The sequence below is a fragment of the Muscardinus avellanarius genome (genome assembly GCF_963383645.1).
Source record: "Muscardinus avellanarius genome assembly, chromosome: 20".
NCBI classification, from domain to species: Eukaryota; Metazoa; Chordata; class Mammalia; order Rodentia; family Gliridae; genus Muscardinus; species Muscardinus avellanarius.
In genome coordinates this window covers 18,330,419-18,355,996 of record NC_137806.1, presented here as the reverse complement: position 1 = coordinate 18,355,996, position 25,578 = coordinate 18,330,419, and the positions used below count along the sequence as shown (strand labels likewise).

Sequence of the window (25,578 nt, the reverse complement as noted above, 5' to 3'; positions counted from 1 at the left end):
GGCAATTGACAAAATTAGGCTGGGATTGAAAAATATAAATTAAGTTACTTTGAATTGGAAAGGTGACCCATTACATAGCCCATTGATGAGTCATCCTACACAGAATCATCTATAAGCCACAGCTACTTCTGGGGAGAACCAAAAATCCATTCAGCAGATATAAGCTTTTATGTATAACAGGAGAGTTATTTAAGGATTTAGTAGTATTTTTTTCATTTTCTTTTCTTTTTTTTTTTTATTTGCCATACCGGGGATTGAACCCAGGGGCATTCTACCTCTGAGGCACAACCCAGCCCTGGTATTCACTTTCTGACATTTGATTTTCTTTCCACCCCCTTTCTCCTTGGAGGAAGAAAAGAGGGATATACTTTATGCAAGCCTAGACTGAATCAATCAGTTCACAAATAAAGATCTTAAAGAATTCTAAACATGCCATTTTAAGCCACTGTATCCTGAGAGTTGCTGAACATAAAAACCCAGGGGCATTCTACTTCTGAGCTACAACCATTAGCCCTATTTTCTTATTTTGAAACAGTGTCTTGCTAAATTATTGAGGCTGGCCTCGAACCTGCAGTTCTCCTGTCTCATCCTCTCAAATACTGAAATTACAGGCATGAACCACCACACCTAGCATTTTGTTGTTTAACTCACATATTGATAAAGCTATCCCAGACCCAGAGAAATCAAATCTCATGGAATAAGGCCCTGAAACTTGAATTTTTAACAAACTCCCAAGATGGCTCTAAGTCATCTAAGCTCTGACACCCTTACTAGCCCAAACCCCACTACTATTAAGGCCTTCCCAAGCAGACATTTAAAACTCCAGTCTCAGCCGGGCATGGTGGCGCACGCTTGTAATCCCCGCGCTTGGGAGGCAGAGACAGGAGGATCGTGCAGGTTCAAAGCCAACCACGCGCGCTGGCTTAGGAGACCCTGTTTCCAAATAAAAATGTAAAAATTGGTCTGGGAGTATAGCCCGGAGGTAGAAGGGCTTCCAGTAACCCCAGTACCACCAAAAAAATAATAAATAAATAAATAAATAAATAAATAAATAAATAAATAAATCTCCAGTCTCCCAGTCCTTCAGTGTTTTTACCACTTACGTTCCTTATATCTCCCAAATCCTAGCCTTCATTTCCTACCTCGCTGGCCCATTACCATTTCTCTTTCCAGTAAAGCCCTATCATCAGATACCTTCCTTCTCAAGGACCTGGAGTGGGTCCTGGTTTGTTTCTTACTTTAAAATAAATTCTTCAGGAATCCAAGGACTGAAAGAAAATTTCTGTCTGCTCTGATCCCCCCCCCAAAAAAAAAGTTCATCTGTTTAAACTCCCAGCACATCTGGCAATTCTTTCATTGCACCTGTGATCTCCCCCACCCTCGTTCATCTCTGCCCTGGAAGGCTGCTCTCCCAGCCCCTCTCCAGCAACCCTACAAGTTGAACTCCAAAACATACTCAAAGTCTACTGGCTCAGATGCCGCCCTGACTCCTGGCTCTCTGGGCTGTTTCTTCTTTGAACCTCCTTGGCATATGGCTTACACCTCTCTCACACTCTTTCCCTATTGGCCCTCGTCATGTGTGCATGCATGTGTGGTACTGGGGATTGAACTCAGGGACATTCTACCTCCAAGTTACACCCCAGCTCTTTTTTTTAAAATTATTTTTAAATTTTTAAACAAGGTCTCACTAAATTGTTGAATCTTGCTAAGTTGCTGAGGTGATGGTGAATCGGTGATCCTCCTGTCTCAGCCTCCCAAGTACTGCCATTGCAGGTGTGCGTCACCACGCCCAGATCGTCATTCCTTTCTTTTCTGTACTCAGCATGCCCACCCTGTAACTCCAGAGGAAAGGACAGCTTTTCACTCCCCCTGTCACCATTCATGAACACAGTGGACCCTCAGTTGGATTGTTAGATTCTCCCCTTCTCTTTATATGTCAGCATGCCTGTGATTTCTAGCATGAAAAATCTTGTGCATGCCCCCAGTCCCTCACCACCAGCACTCCACAAGAGAACCCCTTTGTGGACATACACGGAATCCACCAAGAGCCTCCCATGCATCTCCCTGACTTCCGGCTCCTCTCACCATCGTCCCCATCCTTATTTGAAGAAATGGTTCTTGAGTCTCTACCCAGGTCCTGAAACACAACTATTTTAACCTCTACAGGCTCAACAAATTTAGATAAATTCACAAAGCTTTGGAACCTAAGACAGGGCACATTTTATCTGCGGGACACTAAAAAGGTTCCGATGTCAACTGATGGGTGTGAGAGTCTCCAACCTGAGACCAGTGGTTCTCTGGAAGCATTCCGGGTACACTGAACGTCCCCTCTCCCAACAGCACCCATTCTAGTACATCGTGCTCATTTTATATTATTTCCTCTCTTATCCCTGCAAAGCAAGGCCTTTTGTGATGTGCTCCCAACCCACCCACCTGGCCTCCCCTTGCCACACCTGCTTTCTCTTCAGCACGTCCCCCCACACCCGGCCTCACTCATCCACATTCGCGCATGCAGTCGCCCCTGGCTTCCCAGGACTTTTCCATCTTCTCTCTGCCCCACAGAACCAAGCCAACGCCCATCTGCCAACTAAAAGGCCCTGACAGCTCGCATGAAAAAGCAGTCTCTTCCTTCTTTATATTTCCAAGCATGAAGTGCTAAATTATACTGTGTAGCACTTAGATGGGCTTCATCATTTGGCATTTTGCCATTTAAGTTGTGTATGTTGATTTCTCAACCTAGAGGGTAAGGTCACTGAAGGAAGGGGCCACATCTTTTCATTTTTTCTTGTCTGGAACACCCCCTGGTATTGAATAATGATCAGGGCTCAATTTGTGTTCGTGGATTAAATCCCAGTCCTCAATATCTCCTCAGTAAGACATGCAAGATAGTGTCTTTGTGCTTGAAGTTAAAATTAATTTGATATTTGAGAAGTGTAATAATCCATTTTCTCAGCAAAAGTGAAAAGAGGGGGGAGCAGTCTGAGGAAGGGAATGAAATTTGGGTTTAATTCTTGGGATGTAAAATTAAAAGGCCATCTGCCTTTGAGATACAGCAGATGTGTAATTGATATTCACTGCTCATTTGCCACTTGAATTTTGCAGACATTTAATGCTGTAATTGTTTATACAGTAAGATTCTAAATACCCTTTGGAGACCAGCTCACTTCTCCTACAGTCCTTGTACTTCCAATCAGCAGATAAGAATTGGCTCTTATTTAACTATAGCTTTAAAAGTAGAATTTTAAAAATTTGCATGATGCCTTTTTGAAGAAAGTAATTGGACAATATCTATAAAAATTTAAGATGATATATTCTTGATCCAGTATTCTCTACTTAGGATTTTGTCCTAGAGTATACTGCAGTTATCGGAACAAAGATGCACGCACATTAATGATCTCTGTGGAATATTTTATAGTTATAAAATATTTAAAAGAGCCAAAATGTCCACAATAAAGTATTGATTAAATACATTATGAGTCATTCATAGAGTATAATACTGTGCCACCTTTAGAAAGAAGGAGGTAACTCAATAGGAATTGGCAAAAATGATGTTGCATACGTATACAGAATTTCTGGAAGGATACATGAAAACTAAGAACCTGGAATGAGTGGGGGAAAACTATTTTCATAATACAGCCCTTAATATTTTCAAATATTTTTAACCATACAGTATTTTTATATCTGAAAACGAACTAAAATAGATTATAAAAAATGGTATTAGTAAAGTTAAGTATGATGGCACACACTTGCAATCCCCTCAACTTGGGAGGTTGAGATAAAAGGATTGCTGGTTCAAGGCCTATTTCAGCAACTTAGCAAGACCCTGTTCCAAAACAAAAAATAAAAAGGGCAGGGGGTATAGCTCAGAGTTAGAAAGCCCCTGGGTTCAACTCCCAGTGTCACCCACAAAATGATATTAGTAGTTGAAAGGATCCAAATTCAAGACTGAAATGGCTAAATATGAGTTTCAAAAACATCTTTGCCATGTTACTTCTTTGTCAACATAACCATAATTAAAATTATAATACTTATTAAAGGGCAACTTTTTTCCTTACATTTATTTTGGGTCACCAAATTCCAACTACTTTATAACTATCATTCCTCAGATTTTGACAAGTACTCTGACTAGTGTTTGAGAGTCGGGAGTCAGTAGTGACAACATATATGGAATAGGCTTCGTTTTATACTAACAGCTCTTTGTGTAGATTGCTTTCATAGAAGGATGGTTATATAAATATGTTAAGGTCTCCCTAAAAAAAAAAAAAAAAACAACTCATGTATCAATTAGAAGAAAGTCCATAGCTAGTCTGTTTTATTTACAATCTTATGTATGTTCACACTGGTTACCTACACAACAGCCATTACCCTGGCTCCTTCTTCCCTGCTGAAAGCGCCTGAAACTATCAGTGACTCTTTCCCCAATTTCCACTATGGTTGCAGTAGTCTCGATGATCAGGGTCATAGATACAGGGAACAAAATTTACTCTAATTAAGCAGAAAGAAATTTATTACAAGGTATGAGAAATTTTAAGAATATATGGGAATCCAGATAAATGCCTAACTACATTTCAGGCCTCTTGAAGTAGAAATGCCATTGTTGTCACTGAGTTACCACCTCTCATCCAACACTAGCACTTCCACAAGAGCTGGTCTAAAACAAAGTCTAATATTTTCCCACTCTGATTGCAAGAAAATACACCTGCAATAGTTGCTTCAAGTTGCCCACTTTATCTAAGTCTAGCACTAGTGAGCACACATGACAGAATCCAGAATACCTATGAAATCCTAGCTGCAAGGGAGGCTCGACAATGCATTTTTAGATCCCTTAGGTTGAAACATGTCACATTAGTTGCTCTGCTTTGACCCATACCAAAAAAGGAGAAGTGTTCTAAGGAGCTTCTGGAAGAGGTTTTCCTCTTTAATAAAATATATACAGGCCCAAGAAAAGATTTTACTGTTTTTCTTTTTGCATTTAAATACAGGTACAATGGGTATGATGCTTGGAGCTGCCAAAGCCTTCTCAGAACCATAAGGGATGCACTGTCAATGCCCCTATTCATACACATTTTTTTTCTTTTGATGTCTCTGAGACTCTTTCCTTGAGTCTATAACACTGCTTATAACTTCCTCATTCCTAAAATATCCCCCTCTTTTCTCTTTACTCCTCAGGCCTTCATCCATTGTCTCTCCTCTCCATCCCCTACAATGTCTTCTGTCTGTGTTCAGTTGTTCACCTCCTGTACCCTCTTCATTCACTTGCAATGGGCTCCTGAGTCAATCACACTGATGAAGTAATGGTGAGATTACTACTGCTGCCCTGATTGGCAAATTCAAAAGTATCTTTCAGTTTTCAATTTCTATTATCTTTCTGCTTTACTCAAGTTTTATTGACTCCATTTCTATCTTTATTGAAACACTCATTTAAAATTATCTAATCTCCTGAATATCCTCTCTCTCTCTTTGTTCTTTTTGCCCTCTTATATGGACTCCCTTTCTTTCAATCCTTTATCCATGGCTCGTGGCTCATGGCTCCTCCAGCCTACATTCTAAAATTGGTTTTCATTCTTTTCCTAAATATCACCTGAATTCTAAAGATCCTTAATATGCGTATCTATCCCAGAAACCCTTGAAATTAATACATTCAAAACAAAGCTATCATTAGTCCTTTGAAATTTGCTTTGCCTGCTATCTCCACCTACTTCCTCACCTGAAGTCATCTCCATTCTTCTCAGTGCCTGATATATACAATAAATCCTTATCAACTGTGGATTCCACCTAATCATTTTTCGCCTGTGATTCTTCAGCAGTTTTCTGCATGGCACAGCAAAATGACAGAGCCATGATGCAGATGTGACAATTCTGTAGTATTCCCTAACACTTTTCAAATGTCTTTCATAATTTTGAGGACAGAGATCAAGCTTTTCAGCAGAGTATCATCCATCTCTACGCCTCTAGCCTTGTCTTCCGCCTTGGAGTTTTGCTCCTGCAACTCCAAACACCTTGACCTTTATGGATGTACCATGTGAATGTTTGATTCTTTATCTTGGGCGCTATTATTAACTCTGCCTGATGCTTCCTCTGCTTCATCACTTGGTCTAAACCATCAAGTTCAAATACCACCTCTACCTAGATGCCTTTACACAGTCGAGCATTTACTAAATCCGGCACGGAGCTAACAGCTAAAGCTGTTATTGTACACTTTTCTTCTCCATCTCTTTTTGCCTTTCCTATACCAGAATGTCACACACAAATCGGGCATGGTGGAACACGCTTATAATCCTAGTACTTAAGAGGCTGAGACAAAAGGATTGTATATTCCCAACCAGACTCAGCAACTTCGGCCCTCCACGACTTAATGAGACCTGGTTTTATTTTTATTTTTATTATTTTTTGGGGGTGGTACTGGGGTTCCTGGAAACCCTTCTACCTCCAAGCTACACTCCAGGACCTATTTTTTTATATATATTTTCATCTGGAAACAGGGTCTCTTAAACCAGTGAGGCAGGCTTCGAACCAGCGCGATCCTCCTGTTTCCGACTCCCAAGCGCAGGGATTACAAGCATGTACGACCACGCCCAGCGCGACCAGAACTGGTTTTAAAATAAGAAATAGAATAGGGCTGAGGGTATAGCTCAGAGGCAGAAGGTCCCTGGGCTCAATCCTCAGCACCAGAACAATAAAAGTCACACAGTTGCTGGGGTTGGGGCTCTCTCTTGTATGTGAGCTGTGTCCTACCCCTGGAGTCGCCCCACTGTCACCCACCCCTAAACTCCCACAGGCCTTCAAAGCTCACAAAGCCCAGCGCCACTGCTGCTGTCCCGTGCTCTACAGCACTGTGGTGGCTTCTCTGCCTCAGCATTTACCTTACTGTGTTGGAATTGTTTGTTTGTTTGCTTGAGTCTGGGACCAGGTGGTATTTACACATATACCCACAAATCCTCAATACGAACACCATGCCTCTGACTGACATCCTCCACAAAGGAAGGGAGAGGAGAGGGGCAAGGAGACAGGAAAGGGAAGAAAGGCAGTGTTGGCTCCTGGGGGAGAAAGAGGGGTCAGGACAGCCAATAAATTAATCACAGCGGGTACTCTGAAAAGCTCAAAGTACTGACTGCCCTGTCCAGATACCAGTGTGTGTGTGTGTGTGTGTGTGTGTGTGTGTGTGTGTGTGTGTGTGTGCTTTACTGGAGATTGAACCCAGGCGTTCTACCACTGAGCCACACCCTCAGCCATACTTTGCCATTTTTTAATTTGAAATGGGTCCTCACTAATTGCTGAGTGCCTCACTAAGTTTCTGGGGGCTGGCCTTAAACCATAATCCTCCTGTGTCAGCCTCCCAAGTACTGGGATCATAGGTCTGCACCACCACACCTGACCTCAGGTCTAAATTTTAAAGCATTTTTGCTGGATTAAAAAAGGTAAAAGAAACCATGTTCTGGATACTCATAGCTTTAGATTCACTCTGTCCTGGTGCCATGTGCTGTGAAATAAGTATTAAAGAGGCCGCCGCCGCCTTCTGGAATCATGGGGAACACAGAGAAAACAAATAGCTGTTGATACAGGTAATGTTCATGCTTCCCGATCGGAGCAGCATATGGTGCTGGTTGTAATGGCCCAGTGTAAAGCACTTCTGGACGATATTAATGACCAACCAGGTTAATGACCTAAGTCAGCCCCAGGCCGTGAACACGCTCTCCCCTTCATTAGTCTCTGGGAAATGACCTCAGCTATGTTCATTATAGCTCAATTATACTCACACTTCTCAGAAGGGAAAAAAAAAGCATTTTCACCTAATACCAAGCTATGTCCCTTCTTGTACTCTGACACATGGGCCATAAAGACACAAAACAAGTTATTAGTCCAAATACCAGTTGTGTAAAGGAAGCAACACTGCTGCTTTATCAGCTTCCATCCATCAATAAGAAAACCCAGGGACCACAGAGGCCATACAACAGGCAAATCCGGCCTTTTCTCACGGTTTATACACCCCCTGGGTAGTCTCGGAAAATGTAACACGGCGCTAGACACATTTGCCTCCCCAGACGTTCTGACTTTGAATAAAAATCTGAAAACTCAAAAAGAAAATCTGCTAACAGGACAAAAAAATAATTTGACCTCTTCAGGTATCAACCTATCATTCAATCAATCAATATTTATGGAATGCTTCCTATGAGTAAATCCCGTAGATGGGTTGTGAGTAACTCAAAAAGTCAAAGACAGGAAGATCTCAGGTTGGAGAGGAGCCTAAGAAATGTAGCAAGACTTCAGTAGCCTAGTGCCCCATTTCCAAAATAAAATAAAATAAAATAAAATAAAATAAAATGGAATGGGAGTGTAGGTCAAAGGTAGAATCCCCCTGGGCTCAATCCCAAGTATAAATAAATAAATAAATAAATAAATAAATAAATAAATAAATAGGAAGGAGGGAGAGAAGAAGGGAAGGAGGAAAAGATCCTTGAGGAACCATGAAATCAAATTACAAAGAGTGAATACATGCGCACAAGCTGTAGTGGTTTAAAGGTGTCCCAAACTATGTTGACCCATTTTCATCCAGTGGTGGTGTCTATCCTTTTGCTCCTGCATATAGTTTTAGTAACAAGTTTGTAACCAAGAAAAATGCAGCTGGGCGGGGGTCGCGCGCGGCGCACAAAAGCCGGGGCCTGGGTCGCGGGACCCTGGGCCCCGGGCCGAACTGCGCGTAGCACGCCAGACCCCTGGAGAAACCAGGCCCAGTAAGACGCTGGGTTCTGGGCGGGGGTCGCGGGCGGGGCACGCCTAACGGGGCCCGGGTCGCGGGACTCTGGGCCCCGGCCGAACTGCGCGTAGCACGCCAGACCCCTGGAGAAACCAGGCCCAGTAAGACGCTGGGTTCTGGGCAGGGGTCGCGCGCGGCGCACAAAAGCCGGGGCCTGGGTCGCGGGACCCTGGGCCCCCGGCCGAACTGCGCGTAGCACGCCAGACCCCTGGAGAAACCAGGCCCAGTAAGACGCTGGGTTCTGGGCGGGGGTCGCGGGCGGGGCACGCCTAATGGGGCCCGGGTCGCGGGACTCTGGGCCCCGGCCGAACTGCGCGTAGCACGCCAGACCCCTGGAGAAACCAGACCCAGTAAGACGCTGGGTTCTGGGCGGGGGTCGCGGGCTGGGCACGCCAGATGGGGCCCGGGTCGCGGGACTCTGGGCCCCAGACCGAACTGCGAGTAGCACGCCAGATCCTTGGAGAATCCAGGCCCAGTAAGACGCTGGGTTCTGGGCAGGGGTCGCCCGCGGCGCACAAAAGCCGGGGCCTGGGTCGCGGGACTCTGGGTCCCGGCCGAACTGCGAGTAGCACGCCAGACCCCTGGAGAAACCGGGCCCAGAACAGAAAAAGATAAAGAAAAATATCGGAGAGGTGGTAAGAAAGCCATTATGGATGCCAGGACACTGGAGATGCAGACAAAACTTACCTAAATGCACTGGAACTTATGGAAAAATTCGCCGTGAAAGAGGACTGCTATTTCTCTATATTGTTAAGAATCTCAGATATCACATATAAGGAGAGAGTTTAGCGGAGACCAAGGAGAAATGCGGTGTTGAAAGAGTTCGTCGCGATGGTGGTAGAGACTTGTATTCAGGAGAAGCAGAAACCGGATCTTACCAACTTTATTTTTTTGGAGAAATTACACCAAATGTCGAATGCTACCATCACGCATGCTTAGGAACACTGGACAACATTCAGAGTGGAAAAAGAGCCTGGGAAGGATTTGAAACGGTGGAGGCAGTGGCAAGCCAGTGGCCAATATTCGGGGGAGGCAGAGATCTGATACATTACAACTGGAACCTTTGAAATACTAACCACAGAGACAGTGATCGGAACCTGCTGAGGGGTTAGGCGGGCGCCGGGGCCAGTGGCCGACATCGGAGCTTGCTGTGAGGCAAGGCCACTACTGAGGCCTCCGTGGCCGGGATTGGAACCTGCAGAGGGGTTAGACCGATGCTGGGGCCAGCGAGGCCGGCATTGGAGCCTGCCATGATGCAAGGCTTGTGCTAGGGCCTCCGAGGTCGGGTCCGGAACTTGCTGAGGGGTTAGGCCGGTGCTGGGGTCAGCGAGGCCGGCATCGGAGCCTGCCGTGAGGCAAGGCCAGTACTGGGGCCTCCGAGGCCAGGATAAGAGCTTGCCGAGGGGTTAGGCCGGTGTTGGGGCCAACGAGGCCGGCAGCAGAGCCTGCCGTGAGGCATGACAAGTGCTGGGGCCTCCGAGGCCGGGATCGGAGCACGCCGAGGGGTTAGGCTGGTGCTGGGGCCAGAGAGGCCGGCATCGGAGCCTGCCTTGAGGCAAGGCCGGTACTTGGGCCTCCGAGGCCAGGATAAGAGCCTGCCGAGGGGTTAGGCCGGTGCTGGGGCCTCCGAGGCCAGGATAAGAGCCTGCTGAGGGGTTAGGCCGGTGCTGGGGACAGCGAGGCTGGCATCGGAGCCTGCCTTGAGGCATGACCAGTGCTGGGGCCTCCGAGGCCAGGATCGGAGCCTGCCGAGGGGTTAGGCCAGTGCTGGGGCCAGCGAGGCCGGCATCGGAGCCTGCCTTGAGGCAAGGCCGGTACTGGGGCCTCCGAGACCAGGACAAGAGCCTGCCGAGGGGTTAGGCCGGTGCTGGGGCCAGCGAGGCCGGCATCGGAGCCTGCCTTGAGGCATGACCAGTGCTGGGGCCTCCGAGGCCGGGATCGGAGCCTGCCGAGGGGTTAGGCCGCTGCTGGGGCCAGCGAGGCCGGCATCGGAGCCTGCCTTGAGGCAAGGCCGGTACTGGGGCCTCTGAGGCCGGGATCGGAGCCTGCCGAGGGGTTAGGCCGCTGCTGGGGCCAGTGAGGCCGGCATCGGAGCCTGCCGTGAGGCAAGGCCGGTACTGGGGCCTCTGAGGCCAGGATAAGAGCCTGCTGAGGGGTTAGGCCGGTGCTGGGGCCAGCGAGGCCGGCATCGGAGCCTGCCTTGAGGCAAGGCCGGTACTGGGGCCTCGAGGCCAGGTTAAGAGCCTGCCGAGGGGTTAGGCCGGTGCTGGGGCCAGCGAGGCCGGCATTGGAGCCTACCGTGAGGCAAGGCCGGTACTGGGGCCTCTGAGGCCAGGATAAGAGCTTGCCGAGAGGTTAGGCCGGTGCTGGGGCCAACGAGGCCGGCAGCGGAGCCTGCCGTGAGGCATGACCAGTGCTGGGGCCTCCGAGGCCGGGATCGGAGCATGCCGAGGGGTAAGGCCGGTGCTGGGGCCAGCGAGGCCGGCATCGGAGCCTGCCCTGAGGCAAGGCCGGTACTGGGGCCTCCGAGGCCAGGATAAGAGCCTGCCAAGGGGCTAGGCCGGTGCTGGGGCCAGCGAGGCCGGCATCGGAGCCTGCCTTGAGGCATGACCAGTGCTGGGGCCTCCGAGTCCGGGATCGGAGCCTGCCGAGGGGTTAGGCCGCTGCTGGAGCCAGCGAGGCCGGCATCGGAGCCTGCCTTGAGGCAAGGCCGGTACTGGGGCCTCCGAGGCCAGGATAAGAGCTTGCCGAGGGTTTAGGCCGGTGCTGGGGCCAACGAGGCCGGCAGCGGAGCCTGCCGTGAGGCATGACCAGTGCTGGGGCCTCTGAGGCCGGGATCGGAGCATGCCGAGGGGTTAGGCCGGTGCTGGGGCCAGCGAGGCCGGCATCGGAGCCTGCCGTGAGGCAAGGCCGGTACTGGGGCCAGCGAGGCCGGCATCGGAGCCTGCCGTGAGGCAAGGCCGGTACTGGGGCCTCCGAGGCCAGGATAAGAGCCTGCCGAGGGGTTAGGCCAGTGCTGGGGCCAGTGAGGCCGGCATCGGAGCCTGCCTTGAGGCAAGGTCGGTACTGGGGCCTCTAGGCCAGGATAAGAGCCTGCCGAGGGGTTAGGCCGGTGCTGGGGCCAGCGAGGCCGGCATCGGAGCCTGCCTTGAGGCAAGGCCGGTACTGGGGCCTCGAGGCCAGGTTAAGAGCCTGCCGAGGGGTTAGGCCGGTGCTGGGGCCAGCGAGGCCGGCATCGGAGCCTACCGTGAGGCAAGGCCGGTACTGGGGCCTCCGAGGCCAGGATAAGAGCTTGCCGAGAGGTTAGGCCGGTGCTGGGGCCAACGAGGCCGGCAGCGGAGCCTGCCGTGAGGCATGACCAGTGCTGGGGCCTCCGAGGCCGGGATCGGAGCATGCCGAGGGGTTAGGCCGGTGCTGGGGCCAGCGAGGCCAGCATCGGAGCCTGCCGTGAGGCAAGGCCGGTACTGGGGCCTTCGAGGCCAGGATAAGAGCCTGCCGAGGGGTTAGGCCGGTGCTGGGGCCAGCGAGGCCGGCATCGGAGCCTGCCATGAGGCAAGGCCGGTACTGGGGCCTCCGAGGCCAGGATAAGAGCCTGCCAAGGGGTTAGGCCGGTGCTGGGGCCAGCGAGGCCGGCATCGGAGCCTGCCTTGAGGCATGACCAGTGCTGGGGCCTCCGAGGCCGGGATCGGAGCCTGCCGAGGGGTTAGGCCGCTGCTGGGGCCAGCGAGGCCGGCATCGGAGCCTGCCGTGAGGCAAGGCCGGTACTGGGGCCTCCGAGGCCAGGATAAGAGCCTGCCGAGGGGTTAGGCCAGTGCTGGGGCCAGTGAGGCCGGCATCGGAGCCTGCCTTGAGGCAAGGTCGGTACTGGGGCCTCTGAGGCCAGGATAAGAGCCTGCTGAGGGGTTAGGCCGGTGCTGGGGCCAGCGAGGCCGGCATTGGAGCCTGCCTTGAGGCAAGGCCGGTACTGGGGCCTCGAGGCCAGGATAAGAGCCTGCCGAGGGGTTAGGCCGGTGCTGGGGCCAGCGAGGCCGGCATCGGAGCCTACCGTGAGGCAAGGCCGGTACTGGGGCCTCCGAGGCCAGGATAAGAGCTTGCCGAGGGGTTAGGCCGCTGCTGGGGCCAGTGAGGCCGGCATCGGAGCCTGCCGTGAGGCAAGGCCAGTACTGGGGCCTCTGAGGCCAGGATAAGAGCCTGCTGAGGGGTTAGGCCGGTGCTGGGGCCAGCGAGGCCGGCATCGGAGCCTGCCTTGAGGCAAGGCCGGTACTGGGGCCTCGAGGCCAGGATAAGAGCCTGCTGAGGGGTTAGGCCGGTGCTGGGGCCAGCGAGGCCGGCATCGGAGCCTGCCGTGAGGCAAGGCCGGTACTGGGGCCTCCGAGGCCAGGATAAGAGCTTGCCGAGGGGTTAGGCCGGTGCTGGGGCCAGCGAGGCCAGCATCGGAGCCTGCCGTGAGGCAAGGCCGGTACTGGGGCCTTCGAGGCCAGGATAAGAGCCGGCCGAGGGGTTAGGCCGGTGCTGGGGCCAGCGAGGCCGGCATCGGAGCCTGCCGCGAGGCAAGGCCGGTACTGGGGCCTCTGAGGCCAGGATAAAAGCCTGTCAAGGGGTTAGGCCGGTGCTGGGGCCAGTGAGGCCGGCATCGGAGCCTGCCGTGAGGCATTACCAGTGTTGGGGCCTCCGAGGCCGGGATTGGAATCCTGCCAAGGGGTTAGACCGGTGCAGGGGCCAATGGCCAGCATCGGAGCCTGGCGTGAGGCAAGTTCACTCCTGCGGCCTCCAAGGTCGGGACCAAAGCCAGCTTAGGGGTTTGACCGGTTCAGGGGCCAGCGAGACCAGAACTGGGTCCTCCCATGAGGCAAGGCCGCTGCGTGAGCCAGCGAGGTCTGGTTCAATCCACTGAGTAGCCAGGCCACTACTGGGACCATCAAGAGTGGGATTGGTACTTGCAACGCAGCATGCACAGAGAAATATCGCAGAAAATATAAATCAGACGCTTCTCTTAATCAGCAATAACTAGGAGGAAAAGGGCAACAGGAAGAGGTTGAGCTATAGAAAGGGCCCTATAGTGAAGCAACTAATGTGACCAATCAGAGGGTATGTAATACTGGAGGACGGAGCCTCTTTAAAATGCAGGAGGTACATAAACAAATGTATCAAAGTAAATCACCAAAGAAGTGTGGGATGGAGGGAGGGGGAGGGAATGGGACGGGGGCTGGAGGAGGGCTAATTGGATGATGTGTGCTTGTATATCCTCTCAAGTCTTGTACTCCAATGTGATTGATATATGACTACAATGCACCAATTTAAAAAATAAACTAATTAAAAAAAAATAAATAAAAATGCTAAATTGAACATAAAAAAAAAAATGCAGCAGCAATGTCTGTGATTTCTGAGGCTATGTCACAGAAAGTCACATCAAATCTGCTAGCTCAGACCCTTGGACTTGATCCCTGGGCCACTGTATGCAACTACACAGAAGCAGTCATGTTATAAGAAAGCCCAGACTATGTGGAGTGGCCCTGGGCAGTACTCTGGTCCATAGAACCTGTACTGTCCAGTGGATGGCAGCATCCACCACCAGCCATATGAATGAAGCTGCTTCTAGAAGATTCTGGACTCTAGCTGTCTAGTCACCCCACCCATAGACTCTTCCCAGCTGAGTCTCCAGTGTGGCTGAGACTGGCCTATCCTCTGGTTCCTGCTGGAAGCCCTGACCCATGGAATTGGTGAGCACAGTGAGATGGTTTTGTTTGTTGTGGTGCTGGGGTTGAATTTAGGGGCATTCTACCTCCAAACTATACTACCAGCCCTATTTTATACTTTATTTGGAAACAGGGTCTCACTAAGTTCCTAAAGACCTTTCAAGTTGCTGAGGATGACTTTGAACCTGTGATTCTTCTGTCTCTGCCTCCCAAGTACTGGTATTAAAGGCATGGAACCTCATAAGATGATTTTTGAAGTGACAGAGCATAGAAGAATATTGGAGAGAATTTTGTTCTGTCTGTCTGTCTGTCTGTCTGTCTGTCTGTCTGTCTGTCTCTCTCTTACACACACACACACACACACACACACACACACACACACACACGGTAGATAGAGCTGTTCTATGACATTCAGTAATAGATTTCACAAGTATCTTCCTGGCGCCAACATGCCCTATGGAGATCTGTGAGAAAGGCCATCACTTAATGAAACTGCATTTATCCTGCATCTAGGGGGAAAACCTCCAAGACCGCTTCAGTGAAGCCATGTGGTACATTCAATGTGAAGAAAATTAATTCCAAAGTCGCAGTAACATTGATCTGGTAGCAATGCTGCCTTATATCACAAGGTATTAGGAACTAAAACATGCTGGATAATGCCCCTCTGCCAGGCGTGGCCTTCTGTTCTTTCCTCCCTACAGCCTCTTGGGGATTTCTGTGTTCCTAGTGCCCCTCTCAGATCTGTCCCCATGCCCTTCTGCATTTCCATCTACCCATCAGCCATCTCTGCTGAAAATCCCATTGTATCCGTGGCACTGCAACTTACAGATGCTAAGTGAATCTTCAAATTGTATTTCTCACCTCACCAGTGGACACCACAATTCCCTACAGCCCCCATCACCAGTCTCTGTAGTCCTAGAGGCTCTTCCCTGTAGACGGTGGACTGACCTCTGTCACTAGTCTCTTGTGCAGTCTTGAGTGTCCCTTCAGAATATTCCTTGAAGTTGTCTTTTTGCTTCTCAAATACTGAAAAGGATACACTCAAAAGTACACAGGTGTGAGCCACTGTGCCATCTGCAGGGACAGAACACAATTATGCATGGTATAACATTTTGGCCACCACAGGCCACATAAATGATGATGGGCCAAACATGGTGGCCCATGCCTGTAATCCTAGTACTTATGAGGTTGAAACAGGAGTATTGCAGGTAAATAAAATAATAATAAAAAAAAGGTTGGAGGTGTAGCTCAGAAGTAAAATGTTCCTGGGTCTCATCCTCAGTATCATTAAAAAAAAAAATGTTGGTGGTCCCAAAAGATTATAATAAAACTAAAATCCCTACTGCCTAGTGACATTGCAGGCACTTTAGTATGGTAGTGAAATGCATTACTCACATGTTTGTAAACAGATATACTGTAAACAAGCATACTGCGCTGCCAGGTGTATAAAAGTATAGCATACACTATCATGTGCTATGCATAAGAGTTGACAAGGACAATATTGTGCTTCTGCATTTGCTACGCTATATTTTTCAAACTTTAGCCTGCATTCCTACATATTTAAAATAAGTACTGTACAATAGTGGGCTGTTTGGCCTCAGCCTGATATATCTCGTGTTTACCTCTCTTGTTGGCATCAAGAAGCCACACTGAGTGAGTGACCCGCAGCATCTACGTGCGTGTAAGTTCACTCTGTGATTTTTGAACAATAATGAAATTGCCTAAGACACCTCTCTCAGAATGTACCCCTGTCACTGAGTGCACCATAACTGTAGCTCAGCGCTGCTAGAGTATAACTTTTGAGGGGCAGAGGCAAGAACAGTGGGCCATGCTGGGCAAATGAACAGAAGCCAGACTTCTAAGTGACTAGTGTGGACTATTGAAAACCTGAGTCTTAGCCCATGTTCCAGCAGGTATCATTGGGGAACTTCAGGAAGAGAACTTAGACCTCCATTTTATAAAGGGAAGAAGTACAGAGAGTGGACAATAATGCAAGGAAAAGAGATGCAGGAAGACAGATGAGCAGTTCTGCAGGTAGCCAGGCAGGAGACATGCTAGGCTTGCATCGAGGTGGGGGAGCTGAGCGGGCAGGAGGAGCCAGAGAGTGAGGAGCTGGGGGAGCAGATGCAGCCCAGGCTGAACTAACTGGACTAGCCGGATGAGCATGCCAGGGGTCAGAGGTAAGTTCCCGGAGACAGGCAAAATGGTGCCACCATCACCCAAGAGAAGGTAGAAGGACTAGGGAGAAGATAAGAAATCTTCTTTGGAGAAAAGTGAGTTTGAGGTACCTCTGGGATAGGCAAGAGGATAAATCTGGGCAGTGTTTGGCTTTGTAGTCAAAGAATAAGGCTTGAGCCCAAGACATGATTTGTATGTCATTATTGAACAAAGAGTTAAAGCCACTGGTGTACATGACGTTGCTTGAGGGCATGAATTGGATCTACTGCTCAGGAAATTATTTCTCCAGGTCAAGACTGCGAGACTAAGATTCCAGTATCTAGGGTTGGAAGAGCATTTGTTTCAATGCAACCAAGCAATAAGCCAATGTTACCTTGACATTGGAACTCAGTCTCGGCACTTGGTATGTGCTGTGCAGTCTTAGTCAAGTGTACGTCCAGGACCTTTGATTATGGCCAGGCTAAATACCATATGTTCCATTAGATTTTATATCCTGGCACAGAATTCAATGTGAAATTGCTACCTGCACCCGCAACATATGCTCTCCAAACCACCATTAAGCTTCCCAAAGCAGCCGTGCAATTAAATTTTCGCAGAGATACACTAATAGCTGCCCATCATGGGTAGCAGGCTGAAAGGCACGCATTTTATATTTGCCAGAGAGAACATATTGCCATCCATATTTTTGTCATCTCCCTTCAGAGAGTAAGAAAATTTTGTTAGTTGTTTAAGACAGGAATGCAAGTTTAAATTTGCTCAGAACTAGAAAGGTTTGTGCGACCCTGGGGACATCTGCTTTCAAAAATCATTGGCTGGTTGTCCAGCGATGGTCACTCAGAGAGTGCACAGAGACTGTGACACCGAGAGAGAGTTGAGCGACTTTTTTGTTATAAATTGAGTTGGCTCTGATTCAGAAGTCCAGTGGTACAAGTTTGGATAGATGGTCATTTCCTATCATTATAGATAAGGCAAGCATCTACAAATATATACTGCTACTTTGCTTTGAGCTGAGAAGAGTGTTAAACTTTTTACATGCATATTTCATTGAATTATCCCAAATCTTCTGTGGTAGCTATTATTGTCTCATTTTACAGATGGTGAGACTACTTCAACCTAGCATAAAATATTCAGACAAATGGGCTTCTCCAGTTATATTTATACCAAGAGAAAGTGAATCCATGATTTAGGATGTACTGATGCTTTACCTCCCTGACTAGTTTTCTAAGAGTCCTATCAAAGAGTATCAGGTGCAAGCTGGGCGTGGTGGCACAGGCTTGTAATTCCAGCATTTGGGAGGCTGAGACCAGAGGATCGTGGTTTGCAGACAACCTCAGTTACTTAGTGAGGCCCTCTGCAACTCAGTGAGACCCTGTTTCAAAATAAAGAATAAAAAATAGGGCAGGGGGGTGTAGCTCGGAGGTAGAATGCCCCTGAGTTCCACCCCCAGACACGCAAAAAAAAAAAAAAAGTATCAGGTACAAAGACATCGTAATGGGTGTCTGTCATCTTTTACCTGCTAGCTACTCCCATCCCCTCTCTTCTGATCAAATAGCTCTTTTTTAGAACCTGCACTTCCCATGTGAAACAGGTGAAGGTATCAGCTAATTGATATACCTGCTTCCTCCCCACAAGTCTAGACACAGAAGCCAGCCTGCTTAGTCAAAAATCTCTAGGCTTAGTAACTGGTCCAGGACAAGTCTGTTACCCAAGCCGGCCAAACAGCTTATAGGCAATGACCACATAAATTCTGCTTGTTTGTCTGCATTCACTAACTCTCAGGACAGATAACTCTAGAACAGATTCTTGGGGAAGAATCAGCCAGAGACACAGAAAATACGGTCAAGATGAGGCAGAGCCGAAGGAAGCAGGTTCTGACGCCATCATTCAAAGTTCAGCTTCTCCTGGAGCTATTTCATTCATGGAACTCCCCAGTGACATCAGCCAATACATTTCCCTTTTTGTTGATGGTAACAATCTGAGATAGTCTCTCCTTCTTAGACCCACAAAAACAGACTTGTCAGAAAGTGGAATTTTAAAAATCTAATAAAACATGATCTGAGTGAGATACTACCGTTGACTTCAAACCATACCAGTTGAAAGAGAGACATTTGTATGTTAAACACTAATTTATTTATTTTTGTGATACTGGGGGTTGAACCCAAAATATTCTACCACTTTGCTACAATCCCAGCTCCTTTTGTTTATTTTCTAAATTTTAAAACAGGGGTCTTGCTAAATTGATGAGACTGGCCTTGAACTTGTGATTCTCAGCCTCCTAAGTACTAGAATTATAGGGGTGTGCCACCAGGCCCACCAACACTAATTTAAAAATTATCAATATAAAGATTTCAGATACACCCATTGATAAATTTCACCTTAGAAAGTAGATAATTGAAACTATACATGGTGGTACATGCCTGTAATCTCAGTATTTGGGAAGCTGAGACAGGAGAATTACAGGTTCGAGGACAGCCTCGGCAAGTAGTGAGACTCTCATCAACCTAGAGAGACCCTATTTCAAAATACACATTAAGAAATAGGGCTGGGAGCTTTAAGATAGTTGCCCATGGGTTCAATCCTCAGCAAACACACACACACACACACACACACACACACACACACTCACAGAAAGTGGGTTGAGAGTAAGAAGGATTTTAGCTACTGAGTTAGACGTAACAACGTCATGACCAGTTACTAGAGACTTCTTGACAACATGTCTACTTTAAACAAACCAGAAAAATAAATGATACTAAGAATCAGTTCCAGCCTATACCCAACATCCGGGTACCTTGGCCTCCATACTTAAATGATCCCATTCTGTATACAGTCTTTTAGACAACCACACCCTGTATTACGACATCATTATCACTCTCTAAGTATTTATAAAGATTGCCAATATCAGTGTTTTTTTAATGTATGATTTAATCATCATGAAAACCAGGGTAATATTTCATTTTCATCACAAATTATCTGCAGTATCTTAGATATCACATAACTTCTCTGGACCCCAGTTCTATCATATAACATGAAGATGCAGCTAGGCCTGGTGGCTCACACCTGTAATCCCAGTATTTAGGAGGCTAAGATAGAAGGTTGAAGGGCAACCTCAGCAATGTAGGTATATTTTTGGCAACCTGGAAAGACCTTGTTTCAAAACAAACACAAGGCCGGGTGTGGTGGCGCACTCTTGTAATCCCCGCGCTTGGGAGGCAGAGACAGGAGGATCGCGTAGGTTCGAAGCCAGCCGCGCGCGCTGGCTTATGAGACCCTGTTTCCAAATAAAAAAGTATAAAAAATGGGTCTGGGAGTGTAGCCCGGAGGTAGAAGGGCTTCCAGGAACCCCAGTACCACCAAAAAAAACAAAAAACAAAAAACAAACACAAAATAAAAAGGACTATGGGTATAGAAGAGAAGGAGTTAGAAGAGGAGGAGGAGTTAGAGGAGGAGGAGGAGGAGGAGGAGGAGGAGCTGACCTGCCTGGATGTCTGAGAATATCTGGTAAAACAATAGACACAAAATCATTGGACACACATAAAGATCATCAATATTTACCCTAAAGCAAGATTTCTCCAGGTGGAACTCAATCTTATTCTAAGCCTTTTTCCACTTGGGAACTGGGGAAAAACCATTAAAACTCTAAATAGAGACCTGTCATAGGTCAAATGTAGGGGATCTTAGATTTAATAGTAATAGAATTAGAATCTTGGTCACACCCACACCTGCCTTTTTGACCTTGTAACCTTTTGTCACCTACAAGAGCTCTGCCCAAACCAGGCAACTCTTCATCTTCCACACAAAGTGTAGACTCTGGTGTAATTCAGCCACTCCTCTCATTTCAGACCCTCAACACTTGACCTGACCTTCAAGAACCAACTACCCTACTTGGAGTGCTCCCGGGCAATCAGAAGTCCAAGTACCCAAGGCTGACTTGGTCATGAGTTACACCTTGCTGGAGTTGTTTTGTGTTTCTTTGAAGCTGTCTGTACATTTCTCAGCTAAAGAACTTGCGCTGCACCCCCTCCCCTGTGCCTCCATCCTCACTGCCCTGTTAGACGACGGTAAGTTTGCTAAAGTCAGTGACTGTATGTTTCTTGTACAGAATAGATACTCAGCAAATACTTGTTGGTTAAAGAGAAAAATATCCAAAATGAGGAAAATAGGTAAGAAAAGAAGTATTTATACCATAATAAAATAAAGCAGATAAAGGTCTACAATAATAGGTGATCAATTGGTATCTATTCAAAACAGACCAGAAATCTAGTTTATTCAAAAAAGGCCAGAGACCTGAAATCATTTTTAGAATGGAGCAAATCTTCAGGATCATCTAATCACATCCTTCATCCATTATGAATAACTTCCCACTAATTTGTCTGACTTGTGACTTGAGTTTTTACATATTAAATTTCTCTATTGTAAAAGATGACTCTTGGCAATTTCCTAGAAACATGTCCCAGGGAATGGAACTTTGACAAAATGACAAGTCCTTTATGGGTATAAAAATACTTCTTTTTGCCAAACTCAAACCAGGCCTCTTGAGCCAGACTTGTGGTACCTTTCTAATATTTTACACCTCGACATAGAAAACAATTGATGGTAAACAGAAAGATAGAGTGACCCACCCAGAATCTTGGAAAGTGCACAACGGTTCAAAGGCGAGGTCCCCTTAGTAGGTCCTGGGAGTCAAGCTTTGATGTGGTAGCTTGGAAAACACTGTCTGCATTCATAGAAACGAGATGTTTAGACTTTCTCCCATCAATTTCACTTGTGTGACCACTGACAGGTTCTCAAATTCTGATTTCCAAATTCTTATGTCTTTTACTTTAAGAGTCAATGGCCAGGTGTGGTGGCGCACGCTTGTAATCCCCTCACTTGGGAGGCGGAGACAGGAGGATCACACAATTTCGAAGCCAGCCGTGCTGGCTTAAGAGACCCTGTTTCCAAATAAAAATATTTTAAAAAATAGGTCTGGGAGTGTAGCCCAGAGGATGAAGGGCTTCCAGGAACCCCAGTACCACCAAAAAAAAAAAAAAAATAGAGTAATGGAAGGGATTAAGTTAGACAATGTATATAAAAAAATAAAGCATAATTTGCATTGTCACTTAGCTAGTTAGCTTCAATAAAAGCAATTTTAATCTGGTCGTCCCAAAGGTCTACACTTTCACAGTGTAAGAACTAAAATAGCCCCTTTTTTATGAACCTCTACTCTGGTCTTGAAGAAATGAGCAATGAATACCCAGCTCTAGCATGCTGTAGTCCTTGCAGCTTCCTCAACACCCGTGACTGTAACAAATGACACAGAGCCAAGAGCTTCCTGCTCTGATTAGTCACATCCAGCTGAAGGCTCCGTAAGTGTGAGAAGCATCTTCTCTTGCTTCCTGGGATTCCTGCAAAGATGGAGAGGCAGGCTTTCCCCCAGCATGTGAGGCTGTCTCCACCACTAGTGCCCGTGTCCTCTCCAAACTGACCCTTTCCAACGTATTTGAGGGGCCCCACCTCGCATGGACACTCATTACTCCCACTACTAGCCTCCTCTAGAAGGAGGAGTGAGATGTTCCCACTGTGACATGGTCAGAGTGTGCTCACAACTGGGATCCTCCAAGATGACCCCAACCCAGCCTGGACAGGTACCTGAGGCACTGTGTAAGGGTCACAAGCTATGTCCAGCAAAATAAATTAGGCTGCTCTGTCAAAGAACACTTGACGGAAGAGGGTGGGTGACCCCTAAGGATCATCTGTTTCGCTAATGATACGAAACTTACTTGTCCTGGCAGAAAAGCCATATGGGTGGGAACAAATCCACTATTGTGAAAGCTATGACGTTCATGTAGTAAGTTAAAAATGAAGACACCATGCTGAATAAAGCCTCAAGTTGGCCATCTAGGATCTGCACTCTAGGCAGCATCCCTTGACATCTTAAGAGACCCAAGAGATTAGTAGAACCCTCTCAGGTTAGCACAACTGAGGCACAGAGAGAGGAAGCGACCTACACAGAATCACCTAGTAAGTGGCAAATCTAGAAACCAGCACAAGGCTGTGCCTCCCTCCAGACTCCAGAACCGCATAAGAACATTCCACCCAGCATTGTTTAGCATTTAAACTGAATACAACCCTGGCTGCCTCGTTATCCAACAGCAAGGGCCATGGCCACATGATCTGCCTGGTTGCCCTACAGCCCAATGACTCCATAGTGCAAACCCAGAAGCTAGAGCAGCCAACCTGGTGCTGGGCCCGCCCGCAGACTGTATTTATGGGCTCTAGCTCTTGCTATTACACCATGCAGATGCTTGATAAAACTGAGAACTGATTGGCTGATTAATGAGCTAATAAATAATAACACTTACAGCTCCCTTCCTGAACTTAGAGGCAAACCAAGCCCACTTAAATGGCCGCTTCTCCTCCTTTTCCTTCTCCTGTTTACAATTTGTTTACAAATGTGGAGACATATCATGCAACATGTCAGGGAAGCAATTACTTTGGGGTTCACCCTTTAAAAAGAAAAAGGCACCAAAGTCCACAGGGGAAAATTTCCCTGAACCCAATGTGAACCAGACAACGTGCACGTCTCCAATTACACACGGTGCTCCGGGGCACTCTAATCTAATGGTTCATCATGGTGTCAAGAGCTACTTTCCTGGGCTTCCGGGAGACAGGAGAACACAATCCTTTAATCCAGGCAGGAGGTGAGTGCTAGGGAGAGATCTCAGGGCAAATAGAGGATAAAGTCTGAGCCGCAGAGACTGCCAGCGCAGCAAGCATCACATCCAGGAGCTGAGTATGTGGACAAAGCAAGAAAGGCTGAAGTGGGATGCGGAGCTGCATTCTTGTTGGTACCATGGATTTATCCTCAGAACCTTGGGGGGTGACAACAGACACATCTAGTCCTGAAGCAGAATTCAGCGCAGCATCAGATCCCAGTGGGCTTAACTCTCCCCGAAGCTAATTTTCAGGAAAACTTTTTTTCTATGAATATATTGCAGGATTCACATCTCTTAAGCCATATCAGTTAACATGTAGGTGCCCGTGTGCACATGAGTGTGTGCATCTACATTTGTATGAATATTACCCAGGTGCCCGGTTTCTCAGGAGTCTCCTACTCCTCAGAGATGGCCCATTTTAGTGCCAGCCAATGTCACAAATACTGTCTTGACCAGCCACCTGTCTGACCAAAGGTAGGCAAGGGAAGGTAAAGTATCATTAGATGTTGTATTAGTGAGAGAAGGAAGATGAGTAAAGGGAAAATTTTTCAGAAACGACTTTCATTCCTTCTTTAAAATTTATTTTATCATCATTATTTTTAGTATTATTATTAATATTTTATGGTGCTAGGGAATGAACCCAGGGGTATTCTACCTCCAAGCCACACCCCTGATTCTATTTTTCTTTTATTTAGAAACAGGTTCTCACTAGGTTGCTGAGAGGCTTGCCAAATTGCTGGCCTTGAACCTGTGATCCTCCTGTCTCAGACTCCCAAGTACTAGGATTACAGGTATGTACCACCCGGCATTTCATTTGTTCTAATCCTTTTTTCCCCAGTGAAATCAGAAGTAGCAGAGACTCAGGCAATCTCAAGCAATTCAAATGACTCTGTGGACCAAATGACATTTTGGGTAGCAAAATATCAAAATATTTGTCCCTCTCAACTTGGCCTGGCTCACCACGCAGGGGGCAGGATTCCTACTGGCTCCTTCTCCAAGCCGCCTTAATACACTCATCAGGCCTCACCAAGCTGCACTTCCCCCTCTCAGTCAGAAAGATCAATACACACGGCAGAAGCACTTAGCTTTCTCTATAAAATCTCCCGTGTACATGTTAGGCACATTCCCATGCCAAGCTGACGCAGGCTACTTCCAGCAACAGTCCTGCCCTGGCCTGGGCGGTGCTCAGCAGAGGAGGAGGGAGGGGCAGAACAGCAAAAGCAAACTCTGGCCCTGGGATCGAGTCAGTCACAACCAGAGGATGCCACTGTCCTTGTTTGCTTTCAAATGCTTAGAGCCACGACTTTCCAAGGAGATGGAAATCAGCGGGGCAGAAAGTAGGTCAGTGGTTCACACACATATAAATGCCTGGACAGGGTCCACTCGTGTCTCCCAGTCTCCATAGCTGGGAAAGGAGTTTCCTCCAACTCAGTAGCCCCTGGTGTCACAAGGGCCTCCATGAACTGGTCTAGGTCCTACCAGGAAATCTGAGCATACATGTGGGCACCTGCAAGGAAGGTGTTTGAATAGGAATTTAAATACTCTGTGTGGGGAGAAAAATCCCACAGTTGTCATGAGACTAAAACACATAAACAAACAAACAACCCCTGCCAGATTCTTCGGATTTAAATTCAAAGACCAGAGGGGAGGGATGCAGAGCAGGAGGGGGACGCATCCCCGCGATCTATTTCAAGGGGCTGCGAGCACCTGTTTGTAAGCACATCTCTCAAAATAGCGTTCAGCAACAAGTTTCTAAAATGGCAAATCTGCTGCTGCTTTCCCCGGGAGTGCTTAGTCATGCTGGTGCTCTGACCCAAGAAACCGTTTCAAAGGAGACTGCGGGATGAAGCGGAACGCCGGTTCCCATGTCTGCAGCCCTGGCAGCAGCAGAGGCAGCCCCGGAACAGGAGAGGCTGGGGTGGGCGCCGCCTGGGCCCCACCTCCTCCCGGGGCACACTCACCATCAGCAGGCTGAGAGCAGAGTCCGGCACCAGCTGCACTGCCATGATCTCCGATTCCCATGCACAGGCACCCCCACAGAATCAGTCCGCCTGGGCCCTCGCTGCTGCAGAGTATCCACAAGCCCCTAGAGCAAAGCAGGGGGAAATCCAGACTTAGGGTGCCAAAGGTTCAAGGTGAGGATAGGCCGTATATCCCGTGGGGTGGGGAGGAGGGCAGGGCGATGTTGGGGAGATGGAGTGGAGACTGTGCTTAGGGAGAGAGTAAAAATAAAATTAGGAAGAAAAATAGAAAG

General features: G+C 47.8%; 1 protein-coding gene across 1 annotated transcript in view; it reads right to left on the bottom strand.

Moving 5' to 3' along the window:
* The window catches only part of FRMD4A (FERM domain containing 4A), a gene marked incomplete at both ends in the record, with an annotated part of 621,402 nt that extends 596,072 nt beyond the window's left edge, over positions 1-25,330 (bottom strand). The window contains one exon of the mRNA XM_080717053.1: positions 25,286-25,330. Within this exon, the coding sequence (XP_080573179.1) occupies positions 25,286-25,330 (45 nt within the window). The remainder of the gene's footprint in view (positions 1-25,285) is intronic.
* Positions 25,331-25,578: the final 248 nt, after the last annotated feature.